The 27,927-nt window shown below is 40.7% G+C and overlaps 1 protein-coding gene across 4 annotated transcripts in view; it reads left to right on the forward strand.

Annotated features, from left to right (window-relative positions):
• AVL9 (AVL9 cell migration associated) overlaps positions 1-27,811 on the forward strand; it is a 75,997-nt gene extending 48,186 nt beyond the window's left edge. The window contains exons 11-18 of one of the 4 annotated variants that reach the window (XM_029233381.1): positions 853-987; positions 2,605-2,824; positions 5,084-5,201; positions 7,564-7,617; positions 8,116-8,204; positions 10,554-16,670; positions 20,100-21,674; positions 24,764-27,811. In XM_029233381.1, the coding sequence (XP_029089214.1) occupies positions 853-987; positions 2,605-2,824; positions 5,084-5,201; positions 7,564-7,617; positions 8,116-8,204; positions 10,554-10,669 (732 nt within the window). In that variant the 3' untranslated portion in view covers positions 10,670-16,670; positions 20,100-21,674; positions 24,764-27,811. Of the gene's footprint in view, positions 1-852; positions 988-2,604; positions 2,825-5,083; positions 5,202-7,563; positions 7,618-8,115; positions 8,205-10,553; positions 16,671-20,099 lie in introns of all 4 variants that reach the window. The other 3 variants (XM_029233380.1, XM_029233382.1, XM_029233383.1) reach the window with 3 other exon arrangements.
• Positions 27,812-27,927: the final 116 nt, after the last annotated feature.

Consider the following 27,927-nt stretch of genomic DNA (forward strand, 5'->3'; position numbering starts at 1 on the left):
AAAGAAGGTGAGAATAAAAAATAAATGAATGAAACTGTCATCAAACTTGATTGAAACAAATTCAGGGTTTCAGCAAGTCCTCCCTCCTGCCTTCACGTGCAGATTGTGCCACTAGTTGGAAATCTATCTTGATATAGAATCTTTCAGCAGAAATTCCATTTCCTCCTTCAGTGCATCACTCCAGTGCTAACACCTTTATTTTCAGGATATAGGCTGCTTTCTGTACACTTAACTCCCTGCTGTGGCTTGGTGGTTAAAGTATAATTTTCAGGGCAATGGTATTTTCAAATGCAATTCAAATGGAAAGTAATTAAATACACTACTACCACTGTCATTTGTGCTTTAAACATTTAGTAGCAAGTGCCTTGAAATACTGCTGCATAATTTTAAACGATAGGACAGTAAAATAATTGCTATGCAGTGTTTTCTCTTCTTATAATAGTACTTTGCTGGTTATGTGCAAATGCACGTGTTTTAAAATTTTACTGGAAGAACAAACAGCTTTCGACTAAACAACATACTTTTTAATGGGCTTAATACTTCATTTCCGAAATGAAAAAAAATTCAGTTTGTTAGTTACAGTGGAGGCTTTTAAGTTGAACCGAGGAACAAAGTGGTCAAGTAAGACAACCTTCATGGTAGACCATTTTGCCAAGATTGACCATTCATGCGGACCTATGGTTGTTATTATTGTAATATTATTGTATTGAGTCAAAGATTAGCTGTGTTAGGAATGGTGTGGGGTTGGGGAAAGATGGGGAGTTTTTTTTCCTACTATTAGCTCTCTAGGCTTGAGGAGAGACGGGCTGTTCCATTACTTTTCTAATATTTTCTATTACTCTTGTAATTCAGGGATATCTGTGTTTGCCTTATATGGCATTGCAGCAGCATCATCTTCTCTCTGATGTCACCATTCGAGGATTTGTTGCTGGAGCTACTAACATCCTTTTTCGACAACAGAAACACCTCAGTGATGCCATTGTGGAAGTAGGTTACATATGAGTGTGGGTCCTTGACACCGCTGGTCTGTTTTCCTTCTTTCTTTTTGTTTTTCTTTTTTTTTTAATGTCTTTATTGGAGTATAGTTGCTTTACAATGGTGTGTTAGTTTCTGCTGTACAACAAAGTGAATCAGCTATATATATACATATATCCCCATTTCTCCTCCCTCTTGCATCTCCCTCCCTCCCACCCTCCCTATCCCACCCCTCTAGGTGGTCACAAAGCACCGAGCTGATCTCCCTGTGCTATGCGGCTGCTTCCCACTAGCTATCTGTTTTACATTTGGTAGTGTATATATGTCCATGCCACTCTCTCAATCCATCCCAGCTTACCCTTCCCCCTCCCCGTGTCCTCAAGTCCGTTCTCTACGTCTGTGTCTTTATTCCGGTCGTGCCCCTAGGTTCTTCAGAATCTTTTTTTTTCTTTAGATTCCATATATATGTGTTAGCATACGGTATTTGTTTTTCTGATTCCTTCTTTCTTAATTGGAATTTGGGGCGTAGTAATAATACTAATCGTGGTAATAATTGCTTCCTTTGCCAGGCATCCTAAGCGCCTTAGGTATATGAACTGGTCTGGTTTTCATAACAACCTTTGAAATAGGCATTGTTACTGTCTGTATTACACCTGCAGAAGCTAAGGAACAGAGAGATCAGACAGCCACTAACTGGATGAGCCAGGATTCCTACCTAGGCAATCTGGTCCTACTACAGTCTCACAATTAAAATGTGTTTATCGTATAAATATTTTAAATACTTCTAGCTTGTTTAATATGCCCCAATATCAAGAGGAAGGAACTAGAGATAAATATTTGACATCTTATTAATATATAAGAAATTTAAGTAAGTTGTTCAATTTTACAATTAAAGTAATTTTTACAAATGCGTGAGGGTGATTTCGGCCACCCTAAGGTTTTTGTAGTTTCTAACAGAAAGTACCAGAATGTGCTTCCTGGGAAAAAGTTTATAATACAATAAATGAAAAATCTGGGATTCAAAGCTATATGTATCCCAATTTTGAGGGAGAAAAATACATATACTTTCCAAGGCAGGAGGATACAGATGGGAGGACCACAGAGTTTTCTCAACATTATTGGTTACATTCTAGCTCTGAAGTTGGTTGGCAAGTTCATGGGTATTTGTTTTATTATTATACTTTAAAACTGACCTGTAAGTTACATATATTTCTTTCTGTATCAAGTATTACATAATAAAAATATTCCAAAGTGCCTGTGCAATCAAAGGAAAAATTTTTAGGAATTATATTTAATTGTATGCATTTCTATTTGTATGAAAAAGGTGATTTTAACTATACATTTCTATATTTTCCAAAATATTTAGTCAATGTGAATTACTTCTATAATTCAAGATTAAATATTTATGCATATATTTTCTAAGAACAGAAAAGGAGCATTTTTAAAATAGTGAAAGAAAAAAAAACTTCAGTGTAAAAGACCTGTCTCTTTCTTAGGCTCACCTTTTGAGAACGCTGTTATTCATATTTTTTATTTCCAGCTCCAACTTCCCAGTAGTTACTCTTTAAAGTGTGGCATGGATATCTGCGTGAATGCCCAGACTCTGACTTATACCCGGGTACCCTCTAGGTAGAAGAAGCTCTGATCCAGATCCATGATCCAGAACTCAGGAAGCTGCTTAACCCAACCACTGCAGACCTAAGGTTCGCAGATTACCTAGTGAGGCATGTGACCGAGAACCGAGATGATGTCTTCCTGGATGGCACGGGCTGGGAGGGAGGTGACGAATGGATTCGAGCCCAGTTTGCAGTCTACATCCATGCACTGCTGGCCGCCACGCTGCAGTTAGGTAAGGAGCTCACAGCCTCTTTCTCATTTTGTAACTCTTACGATGTTTTGAATTGCATAAGAAACAAGTTTATGAAAAATTACCTGTCACTCCCTTATACAGACTTAACTACTCTTTGCATTTTGAGTACTTGATATCCTTCTAGACCTTTTTCTAAGCCTGTGTTTTGGATTTTAGTTTTGTGGTATTTGTGGTAGTCCTTTTACAAACATGGATCCCGTTTTTCATGTTTTTTATAACTTAGTTTTTCTTTATAATAGAAACATAAACATATTATCAAGAGAGTAAATGCAGATTTTCGTCACTTTTTACATGGCCCCTTAGTATTCCACCATATGGAAGGGTATATCAGTATTTGAGTGCTATTTATAAACACTGCTTACATGTTAAGATATATAATCGGTGAAAAGAGAAATATAAAAAATAGAAATCATTGAAAATCACATTCTGAGTGATTAGACCTTCAAATTTATCCCCCATTCTGAGAAATTTTATCCCTATTAAGTGGTTAAAATGGAACAGGCAAACATAGAATCACTGCTGAGTTAAAATTATCTCATTCCCCATGGAAAAGAATATATACAAGGAGAAAATGAAGCTCTGCAATGAGCTCTCACACCATGGACACCTACCACCCTGGACACTTAGCATATATTCAGTAGCTTTGGTGGTGGTGGTGTTGAAAGAGTATAGAGGTTTTGTTTTTCCTTCTTTTCAATTATCCAACTGTTTCACAGTTGCTTTTTAAAAAAATGTAGTGGAATCCACATAACCTAAAATTTACCATCGTAACCATTTACGAGTGTATTGTTCCACAGTGACATTAAGTACCTTCACATTGTTGTGTTAGTAGATTTTTAAATCAACCTCACTACTGCCACCTCCCAGGTTAGTTCTTCACATAATATATATATAGTTTTAAACCCAGGCTTCGGGCATGTTCTTCATTCGTTAGGAAAGCTAACGGAGCGACTCCTTATTTGCTAATGGGATTTTTTTTTGAATGTCTGCCTCTTCTATAGCTGTAGCAGCTGAGACCCCAAAATTAAATCCTCTAACCCAGAATCATTCAGTTTATCTAGTAAGAAAACGCAAGTCTCCACCAGCCATGTAGCTTCCTGAGTAATTAATTTACTTCTTAAAAATATTTGCCCGGGTAGCTGTGAGCGCTGAGTAATACATAGAAGCTAACTTTTGGGGGGAACGTTTAACATGTGCAGCACCCCCTTTTTTGAGCACTTAACATCTGCTAACTCATTTCATCCTCCCAGCAATCCTAGAGGTAGATACTGTGTCATCCTCATTTTACAGAAGAGAAAGTGAGAGATAGAGAGGTTAAATAGTTTGCTCTTCCAGCTGGTAAGAGGCTGAGCTGGGACTTCAGCCCAAGAAGTCTGGCTCAGGCCCAAGCTCTTAAAGGAAATTCAGGCCAATGAGCTGTCTGAGGAGTATGTTCTTAAAAGAGCTTCCTTATGCTGCATACAGAACCGTGTTATGTCCTTCTCTTCCTCTCCCAGCAAAAAAAGTCACATGTTTCACCCTCAACGCAAGCAACTTGAAGTTAACATATGAAGCAATAGCCATTTGAATCAGTCCTCGAAACCTTTTCTATTCTTCCAAGTAGAAAAAATGCTCCGCATTGAAGCTTCGCCTCGATAGTGATAAAGCCATAAAGTTTTAAGCATTAAATATATGAAAATCTCCTTGTTATTTTAAGTATTTTGACTTTGAAATGCATGGAAACTCAAGAGTAAGTTTCAGTGAATAGTGAGGCAAAGAAGAGTAAATAGTGTCTAAAAAGAACCAATTAATGTATTCTTTCTAATTGCCTTTCTTAGAAAAATGGCATTTGTGAAAAGATACCCTAATTGCCTGCTCCATGTGTATACATCAGTATGTTTAACCCACTGTCCAGCCTATAGATTTTAATAAATAATACTATGCCTCCTTACCTTGGTAAGGAGAACTTGGAAATATGTTGGAGTTTTAAGGAACCTTAGAAAATATTTGGCTCAACCCCCTTATTTTCTAGTAAGAAAAATGAAATTCTGAGTGAGTAAGTGACTTACCAAAGGCCACATCGCTTCTTAACAGGATTTCTGGAATTAGACCCAAGATTCCTGACATCTGGTAGGCTGTCTCCCCAAGAAAGCAGGGGGACACGGAGGCTAAAGCCTTTTCTTTACTGGTTTAGGTTATTAATCTTTACATCCCTGACTGGCTACAGTCCAGCTCAACTTTCAAATATTTACTTGACAGATAATGAAAAGATCTTATCAGACTATGGGACGACCTTTGTTACAGCATGGAAGAACACTCACAACTACAGGGTCTGGAACAGCAACAAGCATCCAGCACTTGCAGAAATAAATCCGAAGTAAGCACATCCTCTGAAGGTTGATAGAGGTGGTTCACTTACTAAGTGTGCCCCAGCATAAAGAAAATCATATCTTAAAAAAGAAGAGAAGAAACTCATATCTTAACTCTGATGATATTGTGAATATCTTCAAGCATCTCCCTGAGTAGATTTTTATAAAAAGGCTCCCAAGTACAGAGAAGCAGCTGAAAACTGCTTCCCTATTCACACTTCTTACCCACAAAGCACAAGGCATTTTGGAAGCACTAACATTTCTCCCAGCTTCCAGCGTGATTTGGAGACAAAGTCCTGGCCTGTGAGGATCCTCCTACCTCATGGTTCTTCCCTCCCTTTCGCTGGATCTCTGCCTCAGCAGAATGGTCAAACAAGACAGAACCCTTGAGGGAAATAGCACTGGTTAAAACTGAGAGGTTATTTTATTTTATTTTATTTATTTTTATTTTTTTAAACTGAGAGGTTATTTTAAAATATGAAGTGTGAACAACTAAAGTTAATATTTGAACTCCTAGATTTGCAGTCAAATCTGATGCAGTTTCCACATCAGATTCTAGATCCAACAAAATTTAATACATGTCACAGTGTCGACTGCTGGGCAAAGACTTTATCCCATGTAAAACACATTTAAACATGCTGGGGAGTGGGGCCATTAAGAAATAATACTATGTGAATGGCAGGGTAGCGTCTAAGGAGATCAATTAATATAATGCGTACATCTTGGGAACTTCTTTTCTAAATTAAAATATATAATTTTTAATTTACAATACAAGTATACGCTGAACGTTTGTTTTCATTTGTGTTTTAAACTTTACTTCTCGGTGAGAATCTGACAAAAATCAACTTAGTGCTGATTACCATATTATTTGGGAACTGTGGTAAACTTAGCTCAACTGGGGATGTGATTTAAGTGGTGCTACAAATACAAAACCCAGGAATTATGTCATAGTAACTTCCAGAAGCATCTGTAAGGAAGCAGGATTTGGGAGAACATGTCTGCCAATATTTTGTACCTATCAAGAACAATGACTAGGTTCAGGACCGATTTGGGGGAATTTAATCCTCATACTGGGCTGTAGCAGAAACCTATGTTGCCATTTGGGTGTGGTAAAAACAAAGGGAATTAAAAGGCACAAGTGTTTTAATGGTATTAAATGAAAGGACTAAGAGTTCAGAGTTTTCTCCCTCACTAACCACAAGGTCTGTGTTCTAAAGAGTAATAAGGAGAAACAGATGTGAGTTTGTTTGCCTGGCGGTACTCCTTGTGGTAGTGCTGGGGAGTGACCGCTCGTAGTTTGGTCTCCTCTCCGGTACTCTGACCCTTAGCCTGGTCAGATCGTTACGCAGCCCCTGCGTCTGCTGTAGTGCCTTTAACTTGAAGCAGCTCGACAGATTGTGTTGCAGGTCCATATGAGGATTAGCTGGAATGTGTTTTAAAGGAATGTAAAAACAATACTTTTAAAAATATGTAAATAAATTGCTGTTACTTAGATTGAGGAGAAAGCTGAAGAAAAGGACCAGAAAAAAAAAAGGTAGGGAAATTATGCAGATATGACCATCAGCAGATTTTCAATATTTTCACCAAATTCAAAACAAGAAATGATAGTCTTCAACTGTCACCAGGGGGTATAATTTGGAAATATTCAAAACTAAATGTAAGGTTTGAGATTTATGAAACCCTTTCTTCAACTCCTAAAGATCGGAGAAGGTAGTCCTCTGACTTCCCTTAAAAGCAGCAGGCATGTTTCATCTTTTAAGCACAGCGTTTGCAGGAATAGAGAATGATGAACTAATCTCTCAATTCTTTCCAACCGGAGATTCAGAAATCCAGAAAAAGAGGGGTTGTTAACGTATGCTTAACATGGCCAATATATCAATTTGTTTTCATTTGAAAAGCCATAAATAGCATTTTGATATTTCAATAAGTGGCTACAAATTTCTCTAGGTCACTTTCTTTGTTAGACATTGACAGAGAGACCCCTGCGTATGAGATAAGAATTTGAATATTTATTGATGCCTTCTTGTATAGTGTAAAGTTGATCAGGTTGCCTGATTTTAAAATGTCGGTGCTTGGGCCCCACCCCAGACCAGGTAACTCAGAACATTAGGGCGGCACTAACACAAACCATCCCCACCCAAGGAAAAAAGCACACCTATTTTACAAGCAAGGACATAAGCTCAGAGGGACTTACATAACTGTTAAGTGGAGAGCTGTGATCAAAGCCCTGTTTCCTATATCTCATTTGGAGCACTGCCACCCGGCTGAGTCACCCCTGCGAGGGAGGTTTCCTGATTCTTCCATGTGATAACTGTGTTGCAGCTTTATTGGTGAAATACTCATAGTCTAAACTCAAACTTTGTTTTACAGCCATCCTTTCCAAGGCCAGTATTCAGTGTCAGACATGAAGTTAAGATTCTCACAGTGAGTATTTAGGGAAAATACTAGGAACAGTCTTACGTCTGAATGTATGCCATGTGTTTCATTGCTAATTGGGAATTGTTTTTCTCCACTTCACAGACTTGTGCTTCAAGTAGTAACCAAATATGTGCGTTAACATTCTCTAGCTCAGCAGTGTGTATGTTTCAAAGTGAAAACACTGCTGTTTCATGGAGAGTGGTGTGAACTAATAGCCAGATTTGCCATTTTTGTTCTGGTGAAGTTACTTTAGCATATTGTGACTGTAGGAAGAGTTAAGCATGCATCCTTATGCCCTTACCACTTTTTGGCTCATCTGCGTATCTTGTAGTGTTTTCTGAAGATTCACATGCTTAAAATGTTAGTTAATTAATTGATGCATAACAAGTAATGCATTATTTAGCTTCTTTTCTCAGTACTGATTTGAGGGATGGTTATGGAGTGGTGAATGTATACCTGAGAGATTTTTTAAAATTGTACTTAACGTTCCTCTCCTTTACTCAGTTCTGTTCAAAACAGTGAACGTGGCAAAAAACTTGGAAACGTCATGGTCACAACGAGTCGGAATGTTGTGCAAACAGGAAAAGCTGTTGGTAAGGATGTCTTGGGCAGGAACAGATTGGAATCGTAACACATCTCTTCTCTATCCTCAATATATCACTGATAAAAACATAAAGTTGTAGAGATCTGTGTATCACATAATAATGCAAGATGGTCGAATACAGAGGTTTTTGTTTTAAATTTTGGGCTTATTCATTAAAACCATTCTTGTGGCGCTAGATGATGTCAAACCAAGTTTAGCAAATTTTGTCCTGTCTGTTCTGTTACCAGGATTCAAGCTTCTCTGGAGTTTTTCCTCCATTCCCTGAGCTGCCCACAGTTCATTCATTCATTCATTCATTTATCTATCTATTTATCTATCTATCTATTTATTTATTTAATTTTGGCTGCACACGGGCTTTCTCTAGTTGCGGCCAGCAGGGGCTACTCTTCGTTGCAGTGCACGGTCTTCTCATTGCGGTGGCTTCTTTTTGCGGAGCACGGTGGCTTCTTGTTGCGGAGCACGGGTTCTAGGTGCTCGGGCTTCAGTAGTTGTGGCTCATGGGCTCTAGAGCGCAGGCTCAGTAGTTCTGGCTCACGGGCTTAGTTGCTCCGCAGCATGTGGGATCTTCCCCAGACCAGGGCTCGAACCCATGTTCCCTGCATTGGCAGGCAGTTTCCCAACCACTGTGCCACCAGGGAAGTCCCAGCCCACAGTTCTTTATAAATAGTAGAGAGCCATAATAATAAAGTAGGCATTAGGAACTGCCATCTTTTAAGGTAGTATCACACAATAAAGAAGATCAGTGAAACCAACAGTTGTTTTTATGAAAAAATCAACAACATTAGTGAAACCTTTTAGACTAATAAAGAGAAAAAGAAGATACAAATTACCAGTATTGGGCATGAAAGAGGGGACACCACTGTAGATCTTACAGAAATTAAAAGGATAATAATATTGTGAATAATTTTATGCCAATTTTTCAACAACTTAGGTAAAATCTACAATTTCCTTGAAAGACTCAAATCGCCAAAACCAATGCAGTAAAGAAATAGAAAATCTGAATAGCCCTATATCTATTAAATAAGTTGAATTAAAATTTAAAAGCTTGCCACAAGGTTTTAAATATAATGTAAACACAGATGGCTTCACTTACGAATTTTATCAAACATTTAAGGAATAATGCTACTGTTATACAAACTCTTTCAGAAAGTAGTGGTTGAGGTAATACTCCCCAACTCATTTACTTAGCCCAGTATTACCCTGATACCAAAGCCAGACAAATGGTAGCATGCTGTTGTATACACCCTTCTGTACCTTTTTTCACTTAAAATATTTTGAAGATTATTCCATACCCTTTCTAAAGAAACTTCTTGTTCCCTCTTTTCTATATTTTTAACTTTTTATTTTTATATTATTTCAAACTTAAATTGTGCAACAGTGTACAAGGAACTCCCAGTTATCTCAGATTCACTGATTATTTACATTTGGCTATGTTTGCTTTGTCGTATCAGTATTGAAAATAGGACCCGTCTCCTTTCTTACCTCCTGAGAGAGCTTGGCTAACCCTTACTGAACACAACTCAAAAGCCCCAGAACTAAGTGATCTCTGTGCAGGGGTCCTCGTAGCTCTAACGTCCTGTATATCCAGAGATAGACAGGGTGAGAGAACTACTCCACACACTCGTCTTAGAAGAGAAACACAAGGCACATAGCCCCATCACTGTGGAAAAGTAGGAAAATTCTACTTCATCATAGTTGTATGATGTCAGCTGTTAGTTAATTTTTAGTGATGCTGCTGATATTTAAATTCTAAGGCCTATTCTCTTCTTCCACACTCCCTTCTTCAAGAATAGTGAGTATGGATGATTCAGCTTAAATAATTTCACTTTAACACGAGATAACGCTCTTAAAAACAAAACAGACCTCAGGCAGATAGAGCTCTGTGTGTCTTCATTTGATGCAACATCATTTTAGATGACAAAAACAAATTTCCCTAAGCAGCCTAACAGCTCTTCCCTGCAGGTGGTTTTTAGTTATCAACTTGGATTTAGGGTACAGAGAGCTCATAGGACTTTTTCAGCTCTCCAAGTCATTCTGCTGCACAGCCAGTGCTGAGAACCACTGGCCTGGCACAGTGGGTATTAAGGAAAGAGTTTGCTCAAGATTTTCAAAATGCTTAGGAGAGCAGGGTCTTACACCCTGGCATTATCCAGGTTCCTCTTAGACATTCCCATGGTAACGGATTATTCTAAAAATTAGAAGTGTAAATGGTATTTTAGTAACTATTAACATATCGGTTGCAGTTAATTAACATTTATTAATTAACATTGGTTTTTCAGTGTCTCTTAACAAAAGTGAAGACATTTTTCCTTTTGTTTTTCCCCTTCTTTCCATTCAGGCCAGTCAGTTGGAGGAGCTTTTTCCAGTGCAAAGACAGCCATGTCTTCATGGCTTTCTACTTTCACCAGTTCCACTCCACAGAGTCTCACTGAGCTGCCTGACGGGAAACCCTGAGCGGAGCAAGCCACCCAGAAGCTGCTGTCGCTTTCTTAGGTTTAAGCGTCCCCTGTCTGTCTGCTGCTCCCAGACTGTTCCTCTTCATTGACCACAGGTCCACAGCAGGGACCAATAGGTCGAACTGTTTACAGGGACGGTTGCCCTCTGTGTAAATGAATGTCACGGGATGCTGAAAAGACGAAACCACAAGCGTAGCAGGGACGGCTTCCCAGGTTGGGGTTTAAATTGACTACTTTATTTCAGTCTGAGCCTGATTGAAACACAGTGAACGTTCTAATGAATTCTGAGTTCTGATATTATACATTTGTTTACTTTAGAAAAGTTTTTACTTGGTGTAAATTTTGTTCTGTTGTTGCTGTTTGAATATCCAGATGGATATTTATATGTGCTAAGATTGAGTTATATTACTATTTTAATTTCTCTAAAGTGGGCCCTAAAATGTGCTTACATTTAACAGTAAGGGGGCATATAATCCAGCCCTTCATTATTATCTTGCTGAGTTATATGAGGATTTTTTGTTTGTTGGTTTTCTACCCACAAAACACATTTATCACTTCACTTCCTCCTAGAAACCGTGGAAGTCAGAGGTGGTAGTTCTGAGGATGGAGTGTTTTGTTTTGTGCTTTTAATTTATTCTTTCCCAATCCTAAGCACTTGCTTTGAGGTGTCAAGGAGGGTCACTGTGCTTTCTTCCTTTTCCTAATTGTTCAAGTAGATGTGCAAAGAAACAGCATGGTGACGGTTATAGCGGTGTTCAAGCAGTTTAACTGAGTGTGTATTTAGGGCAAGACTTTTAAAGATCTAGGTGTTAGTTCTATTGACTGTAGTAATGTTGCAGTCTTTACATGCATTTTTTAACCCAGAGTTTGTGCCTTCTATTTCTTCTTTTGAACAGTTTTCCATTGGGTGTTTACAGACTTACAGGTTTTTTCTTTGTCTTAATCTTCATAAAGCTTTTCAGGGCGCTTGGCCTTCCTACTTCCCTGATAGAAAATCCTCATGTAATCAATCTCTACCCCCTTCCAAAAGCAAGATGATCTGTAAATATTAAACAGAAATCTCATCTTGGCTCACATTTAGAAAAGCAAGAGAAGAAAACTACAGCCATGACATCAGTCATGTTTCATGAAGGACACCTGGGTTCATTTTAGACACAGGTGTGCTCACTACTGAAGATTTTTACACAACTAGACCTCATGTGGCTGCCAGGCTCAGCTCTCATTTGCTTTTCAGGGGGACTTTGGCTGGGTGTTCTCAGGGAGTACTTACAGGCGACAGGCTGCTTTTTCAGTAACAAAGGATACTTGGAAAATACATCATGAGTATAATCTACATTTGATATAAAGAGTATTGAGAAAATCGGGGACCTAATTAGGGAGGACGCTTGATTATATTTGATTTACCCTTTAAGAAATGTTTGTATAAAAAGCACTACTAGGGCATGTGAAACGAAACATAGGGACATAATCTAAATATCCCTAAAATTTCCAATTTGTGTTTTAACACAAGTCCTGCACACCTAAAAGCGTACTTCCCTTTGAGTATAATAACTCAAGGTAAAGGGCTTATTGTGAGAGCTGTATTAATTCCACTTCTGCTAGGAAAGTTTGCTTTCTCAGGAAATACTATTTGAAGAGAAGAAAGTAGTACCAAACAAAACTTTAAAAGGTACTTTAAAGTTGCACTGAGACTAACATCTTATATTTTCATGAGGCCGCATTGTTGAGTAGAGTGTGATAGTGTGTCGGTACGCAGTTGCTACTCTCGACTACCCGGCTGTTCACGGCACTAAGAGTGCTGTGAGGGGTCAGCCAGCACACTGCTGGTTCCTCCTTTCGTTTGTATGGCTTGTATGATTGGGGTGAATTCTCATCTCTCACTATTCCAAGAAGTCCAATCCACTTTGGAATCCCACTGAAATAAAACAAGTTACATAAAATTTAACTTTGCTTTAGTATCACTCCCTATTTTATATACACCTAGTGGAACTTTCTATTCATGTTTCTGGTTAAGAGTTCAGCTCTTATTTACTGTGGTCATTTAACTGGCTTTCAACATAAAGTGAGTATTTCAGAAGATAGAACTTTGTCATAGAAATGGTCAAAAGACCATAACTCTATTTCCTTCAGGTTCTAGAAGGTATGGGCACCTTCAGGGAGTGCAGGCTATTACGTTGCTGCTGGGGGGCCCTGGGGCAGCCAGCACAGTTGCAGGCAGGAAGTCTGGCCCCTGGTCCCGGGAGCCTACGTGCTTCAAGTTTGGGTTCCTGGCTGCAGCCCAGCGTCCAGCCTGGAAGCAGTAGCCTCCTCTAGCCACTGGCTCTGTGAGTGGAGCCAACACTGGTGTGGCTGTCTTCGGACAAATCACTGGAAAAGGTGTGTGCTTTGCTTGGCCACAGTGTTTTTGTCTGAGAACTGAGTGCGTTTATGTAGGCCCGAGGGAGCTAGGGTCAGCCAGGCAACACAGACTGCATCCATAGCTTGGTGGAGACCTCGCTCCTGTCCAGGTGACTTAAAAAGAGTGTTTGGAAAATGTCCCTGGTGTGCTTTAATTCCTACTAGGCACTGTAATGACGATGACATAGGTAAAGGAAAGAGGGTTAAAGCTGACCCAAGTGTCCTGAGTTAAGTGAATAGGAAAAATTGCCTGTCACAGTATGGCTTAGGGTTATTTTACATCTGCATTTGGCTCATATAACCAGTATAAATAGTCTATCCCCAAATCTGTTAGTGATTTACTAGCCCCCAGACCCTAAAATACAATTTTCTTCTACTTTTTGCTTTAAGAAACACAGCAGCTGTATCTTTGGGCAGCAAACCAGAGCATATGGCGTGATTTCCTCAACCTTATCTTGCTTTCCAAGTCCTATATTAAGCATTGGTTTTTTTGTTGTTGTTGTTGTTTTTAGAATAATTTACTTAGAAAGGCAAGGAGAAAACAAATTAGGAAGGGAGAGGTGAGAAGTTGCAAAGCCAAGAGACAAGGTCCTTTAAAATCTGAATGAAAGTACTTTGAGAGCAGTATTTTTTTTCTTTTGGTATAAATTTATTTATTTTTGGCTGTGTTGGGTCTTTGTAGCTGCGCGCAGACTTTCTCTAGTTGAGGCGAGCGGGGGCTACTCTTCATTGCGGTGCACGGGCTTCTCATTGTGGTGGCTTCTCTTGTTGCAGAGCATGGGCTCTAGGAGCACGGGCTTCAGTAGTTGTGGCATGTGGGCTCAGTAGTTGCGGCTCGCAGGCTCTAGAGCGCAGGCTCAGTAGTTGTGGTGCACGGGCTTAGTTGCTCTGCGGCATGTGGGCTCAAGCCCATGTCCCCTGCATTGGCAGGCTGATTCTTAACCATTGTGCCACCAAGGAAGCCCAAGAGCACTATATAATATGCTAAAGGTTATAATAATTCTTTTATGAAGAACTTAAATTATTCATCTGCTAGTTACGAGTTTTTTTTGTTGTTGTTGCTGTACGCAGGCCTCTCCCTGTTGTGGCCTCTCCCGTTGCGGAGCACAGGCTCCGGACGCGCAGGCTCAGCGGCCATGGCTCACGGGCCCAGCCACTCCGCGGCATGTGGGATCTTCCCGGACCGGGGCATGAACCCGCGTCTCCTGCATCGGCAGGCGGACTATCAACAACTGCGCCACCAGGGAAGCCCACGAGTTTTAAAATGAGGCTTTAACTTTATCTCCCTGGCAGGCAGTTTTTGTTTTTAATTTGTTTTGTGGAAGTTAGAGTCAGTGGTCCTTTTCCCTGAGGCCTGGTGATGAGTTTAGGAGCACCCAGCCCTGTGAGGGGCCAGTGGACTTATCCTGAACCCCTTGAACTTTTATCTGCTTCAGCAGTTTGGGAAAGTAGCCTGTTAGGCTGGTAGCCGGTAAGCGTTGCCTGTTATTTTATCAGGGAGTTAGTTGGGACTCTTGAGATGGCATTGACATTTGCATGCTCTGATTGTTTGACCAGAGGTGGCACGTCATTCATGGCCTTTCCACCCAGTTCTGTGGTAGCTTCTAAACACGATAGAGAACGCAACCGTAGTTTCTAGAAGATGATTGTCATGCTGTGTAGCTCAGCGTGCCACTACGAGTTTTTTCATTCCAAGTCTTTGGACTTCATAACATTGGAATTGTTTTTTCATCATTTCTAACATTCCATAAATATTTGTCAAGGACAAAGAAAAGGAATGTGGATCTTTATTCTTCTCATATAAATAACTTTGTACACATGACTTCCTGCTTTCATATGAAGGAGAAGAAACTAGCTCCCTTGTATGGCAGCTCCAAAACTAAAAGATTGTTGGACGTATAAGGGGTTGAATATATTTTGTAAAACGCTAATGCATTTGTATCTCTGTGCTGTTCTAAAGATTACCTTTTTACTTATATTAATTAAAGATATAGAAACTATATATTTAAATCATGTTAAATGGGACACAACTTAGGGATTTTCCTCAATCTTATTTTTCATCGGCTTCTCACACTCATATAGTATGCTGCTCAAATTTTTTTGTGTGCAATATGAATATTTGAACATTTCAGTGAGGTACTGAGCCAGAAAAGGTAATTGAAGTTTTTAGAAAACTTATGTGCTTAGAAAATATATTGTTTTCTTTAAATATTAGTAATTTATAGCTGGAAATATAGGATCAAGACTTGCTTCAGGCCACTTGATCACTGGTTCCTAAACTTAGGAAGCATATAATTGACAAGTTGGTGAAAGCATTTAGTGGGTACAGGAATAGTTTAAATACTTGAGATTAAAGGTTTTTCACAAACCCCGTTCTAAGAAAGTTTAGCTTAGAAATCTTAGAAAGCTTTCTTGGGAAGTTTAGAGCTGTGGTACATGTTTTGATTAGAAAGATAGTTTCTCTTTGCTCTAGTAGTTTTATAATTTGTAGTAGTCTTTTGTTTCTGTTGTCATTTGTTTTTTAAAAAATGTTAAAATTATAAATCACGTCCAATCATACTGAATTGTAAAACTTCTACTGTATCTTTATTTTAAGGAAAAATGAGAATAAAATTATCCTGTTTCTCCTGCATACAGTGGACTTGGCCTGTTTTTCTAGAAGTACCCTTCATGTTGTCAGTGTGGTTTCTGGCCTGCTTCACAGTTGGAGAGAAGGGCCAGCTTCGTTTATTAGGAAACCAGCGGAACTAAAGGACTCATTGCTCGTTTTTTTTTTTTTTACTCTCTCATTTTGAAAATACTTGTGGTGCTTCAGTTTGTGAGGTGGTGACCCTCACAGCAAGAATGTTTAGTGCCTGGGGCTGCACAAAGTACAACCAAACGGAGTTTGGTCGTGCAGTAACGTCTTGTCACATGCTCACGGACAGAAATCCCCAGGGGACTAGGATATTGCCCCAAGCAACCCATTTTTCCATCCGTACTGGTGAGCTTCAGAACAACCTTGACATTTCCACTGAGGACTCCTAGCACATTTTCACATATGTATTTGCATGTACCATGGTTTCCTTACAGCTGTTTTGCAAAACAGCTTCACAGAAGAAGGAGACAAATTTCTTTGCTCCCAGGAATGTGCGCTGCCTTGAGTACAGGGTTAAATTTAAGGTACCAGTGTTCTTACAACGTGGACTGTTGCTGCCTGGAGCTGACAAGGTGACTCGGGCAGTAGAGCTCGACACCGCCAACATCTCCCTTTTCCGAGGACCTGTTCCAGCTGCGCTTCAGGCTCTGCCGTGGTGAGGGGATGGTCCCCCATCGTCTCCCAGGTCAGAGCTGCCTTCTCTTCATTCTGATAGGATGGGAGTTGCAATGATCAAACCTGGCAACATCTGGAAAGAGCATGATTATAGAGCCAGTTTCTTCCAAGGAACCACACTTTGTGAAGGGCTCATCTCCTCCTGTGGTAATCACAGGCTTAGGGAACCGCTCTGCAGCAGGACTGATCTGTCCAAGTTCACAATCGACAAATCCCCAGTGGACCTTCCAGTCGCGTGACCGACAGCCAACTCCAGTCGAGGCGGCTAAGGTCTAGTCATCCAGCACAGGTAACACACTTTGTATGGCTATGGATTCAGAGGCCAGGGAGTGTCTGGGGCAGGAAAGCCAGATGGTTGTGCTCTTTGCTCTTGATCCCACGTATACCTGTTTTGGAACCACTGACATCCCAGCATAACACAAAAACTAAGATTCAAATGTTTCTAAATGTGTATGTTTTATCCTTCACCAGACCTGGCTTCCCTCCTGGGGCACATTGATGTGGAGGGTGGGAAAATGGCGAAGGCCACTTGATAACATATTGATCATTGTTGAAGCCAGGAGATGAGTACACAGGGGTTCGCTAGACTATTCTGGTGTCAATGTATGTTTGAGAATTTCCATAATGAAAAGTTAAAAACTCCTTGCTCGCCATGAAACAACTCTGCTGCTGCTGGAAAGGCTCCACCCTCTGTGTCCTCCCTGCCCACCCCCCAGCCCCCGACCCTGGCAATGCTCTCAAGTAGTTGCAGGGAATCTTGAAGCCTTCAGTCGGGCTCTCGGCATCAAATCAGTGTCTGCTAGTCCTCTTCTGACCTTACATGGTTCCAGTCACTTGTCCTTGTAAAGCAGAATCTCTCTTGAGTTAGCTTTAGAATGGAAGGACTGGGAAAGAACAGAAAATAAAGTTTTTGGAAAAATTTGTTCCATCACTAAGTTCCTACTGTTCTTCCTCAGTAACTCGTCTTCGTTCCATCTCTTTCTAACTTCACTTCCGTCATTCCTGGTCTGTTATGCCTGAGCCTTTATCAGTTTCTCTACTTTCAGTCCACCCTACCCCTCACACCCAGAATCATCTCCCTAAGACATTAGGTTTGTTTTTTTTTTTTTAAGACACCAATTGTACTTGAACATTTGTTACTTTTTTAAAAATAATTAATTAATTTATTTATTTTTGGCTGTGTTGGGTCTTTGTTTCTGTGCGAGAGCTTTCTCTAGCTGCGGTGAGCGGGGGCCACTCTTCATCGCGGTGCGCGGGCCTCTCACTATCGCGGCCTCTCTTCTTGTGGAGCACAAGCTCCAGACGCGCAGGCACAGTAGTTGTGGCTCACGGGCCTAGTTGCTCCGCGGCATGTGGGATCTTCCCAGACCAGGTCTCGAACCTGTGTCCCCTGCATTGGCAGGCAGATTCTCAACCACTGTGCCACCAGGGAAGCCCCATTAGGGTATTTTTAATTGTCCCTTTGCTGCATGGTAATCCTCCAAGTCTACTTACTGTCTACAGAATTAAATCCAGATTCCTGAATCAGGCACTCAGGGTCCACCACACAGTAACATCCCAAACTTCTCTCCTGACACCCTGGCCTCCACAAGCCCCCTGGCTAAGTGACACCTTTGCTGTGGTCACGCTTTCCCACCCCTCTAGTTGTTGGAGAAGCATTATTGAGAGAACCCCTGATAGACACTTAACTGAAGGTCAGCTCCAGCCTCTCTTGCTATTCAAAGTCTCCCCTGGGGCTACTCGGATTTCTTTCTAAAATACTTGGACTCAGCTTTGATTGAGCACCACGCAAATAGGTGCTTCTGTCTTGGAGATTTTCAACCAGTAAAACTTTAAGAAAGGGACGAGCAACTTAAGTGCGAAATACACATACAGAAAAGAAACATATACATTAAGCTTAACCAATCACACAACAAGTACCCAGGCAAGAAATAGCATATTGCCCACGCCTAAAATGCGCTGCCCCTTGTGTCTCTCCCAGATCATAATTCTTCCTTCTCCAGATGTGTTTGGTTTTCTGATTTTTGAGATAATCGTTTTCTTATAATTCGACCTCCTCCTTCCTGTGTATGTTTCCCAAACAGCATTGTTATTTTTTGTCTGTTTTTGAACTTGTATAAACGGTATCACACCATTCGTATTGTCTTTTTCCGCTTAATTTTGGTTTTAGGAGATCATTCTCTTTCACTGCTTTATAAGCTGTTCCACTGTACGACTGCACCACAGTTTATCCAGTCTGCTATGGGTTGGCGGTGGCTGTTTCTGGTTTGAAGCTAATGTGAAGAGCAGTGCTGCTCTGACCCTTCTAGTATGCATCTCCCAGTGCACCTGTGCATGTTTTCTCTAGGGTATAAATGTGGGAATGAAACTGCAGGGTCATGGGAATATGTATCTCTTCAAACTTTTTAGTTAATGCCAACCTGTTTCTCAAAGGGATGATACCATTTTACCCTCCCACCAGCAGGGAATGAGAACAACATTGTTCCACATTGTCTCCCATGCTTTGGTATCACCAGGAATTTAAATTTCTGCTGATTTGATGGGTGTAAGATGGTATCTCCTTGTGGGTTTTAATTTGCATTTCCCTGTGTACAAATAAAATTGAGTACTTTTTAATTTACTTATTGACTATTTAGATTTCCACTTTTGTGAAATGCCTATTTGTCTTTTACCCATTTTTCTGTTAGGTTATCTGTTTCTTATTTGCTTGAGTTTTAATTTTACGAGTGTGTATGTATGTGTGTATACCTCAGTCTATATAGATAGATAGACGATAGATAGATGGATTTCTGGATACTATTTCTTTGTCAATTACGTGTGTTGCAAATACTCATTCTGTGACTTTACCTTCATTCTTTATGGTCTCTTTTGATGCAAAGAGTTCTTAATGTAGTCAAATTTATCTTTCCTCTTATGATTAGAGGAAATCATATCTTTTTGTGTTTTATTTAAGAAACTTTTCTCTACCTCAAGGTCATAAGGATATTCTCTATAATCTTCTAAGAGTTTTTCAGTTTTGCCTTTCACATTTAAGGCTTTCTTCACCTGAAATTTCTTTCCCAGTCCCCATTCCCCCCTTCCCCTACCCAATATGGCTAGAAAGTTTTGGCACTTCTTATTTGGCCAAGTAAGGACTCTATTTATTTATTATTTATTTATTGGTTTTTAAAAACCTTTTATTGAAATATAGTTGATTTACAATGTTGTGTTAGTTTTAGGTGTACAGCAAAGTGATTCAGTTTTATATATGTATATTATATATATATAATATATATATACACGCACTGCTTTTTAGATTATTTTCCATTATAGGTTATTACAAGATACTGAGTAGAGTTCCCTGTGCTATACAATAGGTTCTTGTTGGTTATCTATTTTATATATAGTGTGTATATTTTAATCCCAAACTCCTAATTTATCCCACCCCTGTCCCCTTTCCCCTTTCCCCTTCGGTAACCTAAGTTTGTTTTCTATGTCTGTGAGTCTATTTCTGTTTTGTAAATAAGTTCATTTGTATCAGTTTTTTAGATTCCATATATAAACCACATCATATGATATTTGTCTTTCTCTTATCACTGTCACTTTTTACAAAGACGTTTTAATACCAAAACATGGGAAGAGCATAGGGTCAGAGTAAAGGAGAATCCTTTAAATCAAATTAGTAACTCTTTGTGTTGTATGAGTTTAATTTGTCCCTATTTTTCTCATTTTGTTACAGGTCCTGTGCAAAACTTTGCCTCAGCATGAGTTTTTGAAGACAGAGGAGGGAACCCAATTTTTTTTTACTTTGAAGGGCTGATGTTCTCCAAGTCTAGCAATCACATAAATGTCCGGTGTGTCCGGAACTGTCCTGGGCAGCCACAAGCCCTAAGGACTTTTAGCACCGAAGCAGAGACTCACACTGGCCTCCGGAGATCCAAGATGTGCACATCTTTGGCTACTTACCCTGGGAAGTCACTTTCAGAACTAACCCATGTCCCTCACACTGCATTTTAAACCCTACCTTCTTCCCATCAAGTATTTGAGTGCCTACTGTGTACACACACAGTACATGCCACCCACATAGCAGGGGGAGAATGGATGGTTACCATGGTGGGTAAAGAGGCTGGGTCAAAGGTCAGCCCAGTGTGAGCAGGTGGCCAGCTCCTTTTTGGCAGCGGTGAGTAGATGTTTCTTCCCCTGAAGGCTAAGTGATAGTTTTAGGAGTGAGGTGGGTTTAGATACAAAGGGCTCCAGGGCCTACGAGAACAACATAGGCAAAGACTGGGAAGCAGTGAATGTTCTTTGGTGTGGCTGGAACCTAAATGGCAAGGGGGGATGGGCAAGAGATGAGGCTGTAAGATAAGGCCAGGTTTGGAAAAAGATACCTGTCAGCCTGGCAGAGGGGGGGTGGACTTGATCTAAAAGGGCAGGGGAAAACCTTAAAGGGCTCTCCAAGGGCAAGTGGCAGGTTGGGTGCTGCATTTGAGAAAGTTCATTCTGGGTTGGGCACCACTGCGTTTGCATAGCCATTAGCTCTAGTGATGTCTCTCTGAACTCAGCCATTACCACCTTCCTCTTCCTCAAGGGCCCAATCTCTTAGCTTTGTACCAACTTTAAATCCCATTTGCCCCAAACAATGGGCCCCAGAACAAAACTCCTATGGACCCAGCCCTCAGTCAAAAACCAGTCACCCTGATGTCACCCTGAGAACTGTTTTCCTTTGATTTCTCCAGCTGTTAGACTAGCGGGGGGCTTGTGAACGAGGAACGGCTCTAAAGTGATTGTGGGCGGTGCCGGGAGAGCCCGGAGGACACTTCAGCATCTGCTGAGGTTACTCTTTTTGGCAAAGGGGAGACCCAAGAGACCCGTGCCGCCACCACCATGTTGATAAACCTGGGTGAAACTCACTTTTTCTTCCTAAAGTTTACAAGCAGGAAGGGAATACTTCGTATGTTCTAAAAGTCCATCTGCAGTTAACATCCGGACTTTCATTTATATTCGATCTAATCCATGGAATTTTTATTCTGATCAGCGTTACCAGATGAGCCATGTGCACTGAGGAATGATTAGCCCAAAGTAGGACAGAAGAGAATCTGAAAAGTAGCCTTTCCACCTGCCCCCTGGCCCTGCCCTAGAAAACAGTCAGCAGCACTTCCTAGAAACCACGGAGACAGAAGTTACGCTGCACCGTCTTCAGCTGCAGGAATCCTGAATTGGTTCTTTGTACAAGATCATCCATTAAACGCCAAAGCCTCAGTGCCCTCGATAGATCATTCACTCCCACTAAATGCCTTAGAAATGGAAATTCCAGGTAAGGTTTTAATAGATGAAGATAAATGAGTATTTTTTGTGTGTTACCCACTTTATGGTCATTTAAAAGCATAAGGACTGAAATTTTAAAATCTTTTTTTTAATACATATAAATTATTTTTGGCTGCGTTGGGTCTTGGTTGCTGCGCATGGGCTTTCTCTAGTTGCGGCGAGCGGGGGCTACTCTTCATTGCGGTGCGCAGACTTCTCATTGTGGTGGCTTCTCTTGTTGCAGAGCACGGGCTCTAGGCACGTGGGCTTCAGTAGTTGTGGCGTGCAGGTTCAGTAGTTGTGGCTCGTGGATTCTAGAACGCAGGTTCAGTCGTTGTGGCCCACGGGCTTAGTTTCTCTGCAGCATGTGGGATCTTCCTGGACCAGGGCTCGAACCCGTGTCCCCTGCATTGGCTGGCAGATTCTTAACCGCTGTGCCACCAAGGAAGTCCCTGAAATTTTAAAATCTTATATTTTACAACTTTTAAAGTGTGTTTTTCTATTAGTGATAGATCCTGCATTTTGAGACTCGAAGTTTAAAACATTTTTATTTTGTGTGCCATTAATTCCACTCCTTTGAGCATCTGGGCTTAATGAATACTTAGAATTTTTCTTCTTGGGTCTCCTTGGAAATGAAGGATACTAGTCACTACTCCTGGTTGGAAAATGTTTTTTTTGTTTCCTTTTAAATTATCAGGTTAAATTCTGTGACTATTCTCCCTTGAAGAGCAGATTGTATTTCCAAGGTTTCTGATACAATTCTTAGGGAATGCAGAATGGGTTTCCTAAATGGACAATGTTGTTTATGGGAGCTGTGTCTCAGCTCATAAAAGCCTGCATGTCAGAAAGCCAGAGTATGTACTGAAGTATAGTAGAAGGTGCTAGAGAACTGAAATGCTCCGCACAACGGACAGAAGAATGTAACTTACAACTTGACAGCTGAAAACATAGCTCATGTCTGCATAGCCCCAGCAGGAGTAAGTCAAGTTTCAGTCACAAAACCACTTGCTGTGGGTGAGGTGCTGTCGGGGCTCCAGGAGACAAGAGGAGATCTGATAAAAAAATTTGATAGTGAAAAATGTGATGAGTGTCTTGAGAGGTCCAGTAAAGTGCCATGGCAGTCCTTTCAGCTAGGACAATCAGAGAAGGCTTCCTGTAGGAGGTGGCATTCACACTGCTTCTTGAGTGAAGATGGTAGGATTTTGAGTAGAGACAGTAAAGATAAGAGCAGATTTTCAGTCCACCCTAGGCAGGGCCTGTGGCCTGTGATGCAGAAGAGCAGGTCAGTGAGTATAGGCCTAGGAAGGGTTATGGAGTGATGACAGAGGAGAAAGAAGGAAGAGAACAGTCTTTGGGGATGCTAAAGCCAGAAGGAACCTGAGAAGTATAGAAACCACCGGAGATCACTCTTGGTGAGAATACAAGGATTAAGGAAAAGAGTGAGGAGGGGGGAAATCCCTGCCAATACAGGAAGGAAAAGAAGTACCTGTAAGGGGTCATCTGTATGTTGAGGACTTCTGTTGGATGAGGTGGCTGCCTTCCCAGGGTCAGGAGTATGAAATACTTTCCATCAAGTAAGCTGGAAAGTTTTGGAAAGTGCAATTGCCTTTATATCAACTTCACAAAACAAAGCATTTTGAACAGAAACATCAAGTTGTTTTCTTTGGGGACCAAAAGGTACTTTATCCACTTTCAAGCTGTGACAGATATCAAGGCCAAGCATAGTGTTGATTAAAATCAACGATTTCACTTGATCTATGTGGTTTCATAAGTATATACATAGTTAAAATCAAATTGTACACATAAGACATATTTTTTTAATTTTTAATCATAAAAACCCCAACCATTTCAAACTGTAATTTGTTTCTGGAGTTAGGTAGGCATGGTCAATGGAAGGAATATGGTTTCCATTTTTCAGGCACATCTTTCAAGAAAACTGCAAACCCAGAAAGCCTGGTGTCTCTGACAAGTGAAAATTACCAAAAAAAAGTGCCTGCGTTTTCATTTTGCTAGACTTTGGCAACAGTAATCAGCATCAGTCTTTGCTTTTGCTCAGGGCTCTGTAGCTTACAAGTTAGGGTCTCATAAATTGGATGTAGACAGGCCTGGGTTTGAAATCCAGCACCTACACTTGCTTATTACTCACCATCTCTGAACCTTGGGTTTCCCGTGGGTGCAGTGGGTTTAGATGACGAATGTGTTGTCGATGCATTTATTTGTGTTCATATTTGTTTATTGTCCATCTTCCCCTATAGAAAGTGAGGAGGGATTTCTTTCTGATTTATTCACTCCTGTGTCTTCAGGGACTAGAACAGTGCCTGGGACGTAGTAAGCCCTTAGTAAACATTGGATGCATGGACAGTTCTGATTTGTGACTTTGGGAGAAGGGAGAAGATATATGTAACTGGAAGGTGAAAGGTCACAATCCACAGACAGGTGAAAGGAAAATGAAGAAAATGGTGTGAATTCCTAAGGTTCGAGGAGGAGGGACCAGAAATGAACAGCATAATTGGATATAAAAGGAAAGTGTGAATTTCCTAAGCACAAGCAAGGGCAGTGTATCTGATACGCAGTTAGCTTTGAATACACATTTGCTTTCAACAATTTTAAATTCTTTATAAATTAACAACTGAAGAGATTCAAATGAATTTTTATCCAATGTGTAGGGTATAAAGGAAAACAATAAAATGAACGCTCCACCACCCGATTTAAGATGGTGTTTCTCATCCCTCTAGGGTGGGAGAGAGATGGGAAGAGGAGAGAGGAAAGGCCCAAGGAAGCACGTGGGCCGCCTCCCTCAGGGCCGCCTCCCTTGGGTTCCAATTGCTACCTCAGTTTCCCTTACTTACTAGGAGAGGATGTCTGTACAGAGAACCCCAAAAGCTGAAGGCAGAATACAGTCCTAGACTGTTATGTGACCTTGGGCATGTTAGAAAAAGACTTCTCTGGGCCTATGTTCTGAATAAAAGAAAGGAGGTAGATTGGTGGTTTTCAAATCCTCTCTTAGGTGGGAAGCTGCTCCAGCAAAATCCTCCCGGATGATGTGACTGAAGAGGATGCCTTCCCCAGCACTTGACTGTTCATTCCTTCCTTATTTAGGTCTCCATGACACAGTGCTTCCTGTACTGTATCGAGTTCCTGCACACTCCAGCGGAGTTCTTCTTTGAGTGTGTGTGAATGTTAAGCTAACGCTTATTTCATTGCTTTCAATGAGATGCACTTTTAAGGAGTGTCAAAAACGCAGGCATGAACATTTTTATGACCCTGTACCTTCATCAGGAGAGCGTCCAACTCAATGTAAACGGACTTAATCCCCCCCCCCCAAGCCTGCTTGGCATTCCATTCCTAAGAGTTAATATCAAGGAAATAATCCAAAAGGCAAAAAAAAGAAAAAAGCCATGTACATGGAGTTCTTTGTCATAGCATTTTTCATTATAGTGAAAAATGAAAAACTGGGAACAACCAACAGAGGAGGACTGAGTTATGATGCTTCAGTGTTATACTAGTGAATGCGATGTTCATTGTCACATTTGACAGCTACTGGAACAATCACTGTGGAAACTGGGGTAACGAGGAGAAGAGGAAAATGCAGGATCTACTGAAGTATACAGAGGAAGCAGGAGGCCAGCTTGCTTCCCCTGCGTTTTTTCTTCCTCTTTCCTATATCTTTTCTCAGTTTCTCCCACGTTGCTATGGGAACATGGAAAAATGAGTTGATATATGAGGTCAATAACACAATGGTGATTTTCTGCTTCTGAACTGTGCCAGGGCACAGAATACAAGCACACTGCATGGGAATTAGAGCCCTCAGGCCTTCAGTGCCTTTTTGCCCCCAACTGAGCCCTGAATGTATTTCTATCACCATCCTTACTGTTCCAGTTTTGTAATGAACTCTGAGGCCTGGAGCACGGCACATAGTAGGCACTTGATTTACATTGTGACATGAACAAAACCTTCCTTTCCTTCCTCTGTGGTTGTGGCTTACCAGAGAAGCACCATGTAACTGATGCACTGAAACAGCCAGAGGACCTGAGAAAGCAAAAGAAGCAGTGCTTTCAACTCTTTCTGTCTTACAAAGTGCTTGGTGGAACTGTAAGAGGATATTTAGCAGCACAAAAAGTAGGCCAAGGGTAAGAAAAACTCTCCATACCCAAGAGAATTCAGATGACCAAATTAAGTCTGATCCAGAATAAACAGTTCTCATCTGGAAATCTAGCAGTTCCAAAAAGTACTGTCCGGGGGAAAAAGGCCCAGGATGTTGAGCTGCATAATTATGTAACCCTCCAGGAAAGAGGGAAGAAGTGCCATCGTACAGGGGTGCACGGGGAAAATCAAATGTGAGCAAGTAACAGTTCTCAGGCCTCAAAGAGGAAGACTTTTTTGCTGAAGAGAAACCAGGCCCTTTCCCATGAACTTGACCAGCTTCAGTTTTCCCCATCCTCACCCAGCATCCAAAGCCTAAAACAAGGTTGCTATTTCAAATCCCTCCAATTGAAATAACTTTCCAATAGTCATGTGAGTAGTGTTGCACATGAAGGAGCTCACCTGAAATGAAACGGAAGCTTAGCTATTATGAATAGGTCAAGACCATTCATGTTAGTATTTTATCAAGAAAAGCATTATCATTGTCCCCTTACAGGTCACTTAAACACATCAAACAAACAAATTAAATGCCAGATGGTAAGAGGAATTTAAAATATAACTTTCTCCCACAAATTGTAAAAATCCAAGCTTGAAATTGAAAGCAGGGACTGGAGGAGGTATATGTACACCCAGGTTCATAGCAGCATTTTTCACAGTCATCACGGGGTGTGCACAACCCAAGTGTCCATCGCTGGATAAACAAAATATGGTGGATACATATACATACGGTGGAATATTATTCAGCCTTAAAAAGGAAAGAAACCTGATACATGCTACAGTGTGGATGAACCATGAGAACATTACATTCAGTGAAATAAGCCAGCTGCAAAAGGACAACTACTGTATTGATTCCCCTGGTGTGAGTTACCTAGAATAGTCAAACTCACAGAGACTGAAATGAGAAGGGTGGTTGCCAGAGGCTGGTGGGAGGGAGGAATGGGGAGCTATTGTTTAATAGGTACAGAGTTTCAGTTTTGCAGGATAAAAAGTTCTGGAGGTGTATGGTGGTGAGGCTGGCACAACAATTTGAATGTACTTAGTGCCACCGAACTGTATACTTAAAATTACTTAACATGGTAAATTTTATGTGTGTTTTACCACAACTTTTAATGCAGGCTTGATTCCACCAGTCCTTTGTTTAATGATGGAAAAGCTCCTAATTTTATGTCTTGTACTTTTACTGGAGGCTCTGTACAAGATATTTTGGGTAAATAGAGGACTCTGTTACATCCTGTTAAAAAAAATTTTCTTGGGCTTCTCTGGTGGTGCAGTGGTTAGGAGTCCGTCTGCCGATGCAGGGAACGCGGGTACGTGCCCCAGTCCGGGAAGATCCCACATGCCGCGGAGCGGCTAGGCCCGTGAGCCATGGCCGCTGAGCCTGCGCATCCGGAGCCTGTGCTCCGCAACGGGAGAGGCCACAACAGTGAGAGGCCCGCGTATCGCAAAAAAAAAAAAAAATTTCTTAACGCGTAGGAGTTAACCTAATTAATTATAAGGACGTTGTTCTTTCCGCAGCACCCAGGGTGAACCTATTCCAATACCTTATGCCTATAATGGTCGTGGTTATGCAGGTCTAATCCCTTAACAACAAACTCCGAAGACAATACTTCTTTTAACCTCAAGTGCAAATTAATCTTTATATTTCACTTATTCATCCAATAGTAATAATTATTACTGACACATATTGAACAATTGGATATGCTAGAAAACGTGCTAACAACTTTGACATGTGTAATATAAAGTTAATAATCCTATTAGTAGAAATTATTATCCCCAATTTTTGGAGGGAAAACTTGAACGAAGGTGAAACTCAAATTCACATCATCCATAACCCACCATGCTCAAAAAGACCATTGAACTCATAGAGACATAGGGGATCTTCAAGTTCAGTCGCTTCATTGTTGTTTACCTTCATTATGGAAATTTTCAAATACATACAAAAGTAGTCAGGAGAGTATAATAAACTTCCTTTTTTTAAAAAAAAAAAAAAAAATATTATTTGGCTGTGCCAGGTCTGCGGGATCTAGTTCCCTGACCAGGGATCAAACCCAGGCCCCCTGCATTGGGGGTAGCTCAGAGTCTTAACCACTGGACCACCAGGGAAGTTCCTGAGCCTTTTA

The sequence above is a fragment of the Monodon monoceros genome, unplaced genomic scaffold, assembly GCF_005190385.1.
Source record: "Monodon monoceros isolate NGI ecotype Baffin Bay Population unplaced genomic scaffold, NGI_Narwhal_1 Super_Scaffold_2, whole genome shotgun sequence".
NCBI classification, from domain to species: domain Eukaryota; kingdom Metazoa; phylum Chordata; class Mammalia; order Artiodactyla; family Monodontidae; genus Monodon; species Monodon monoceros.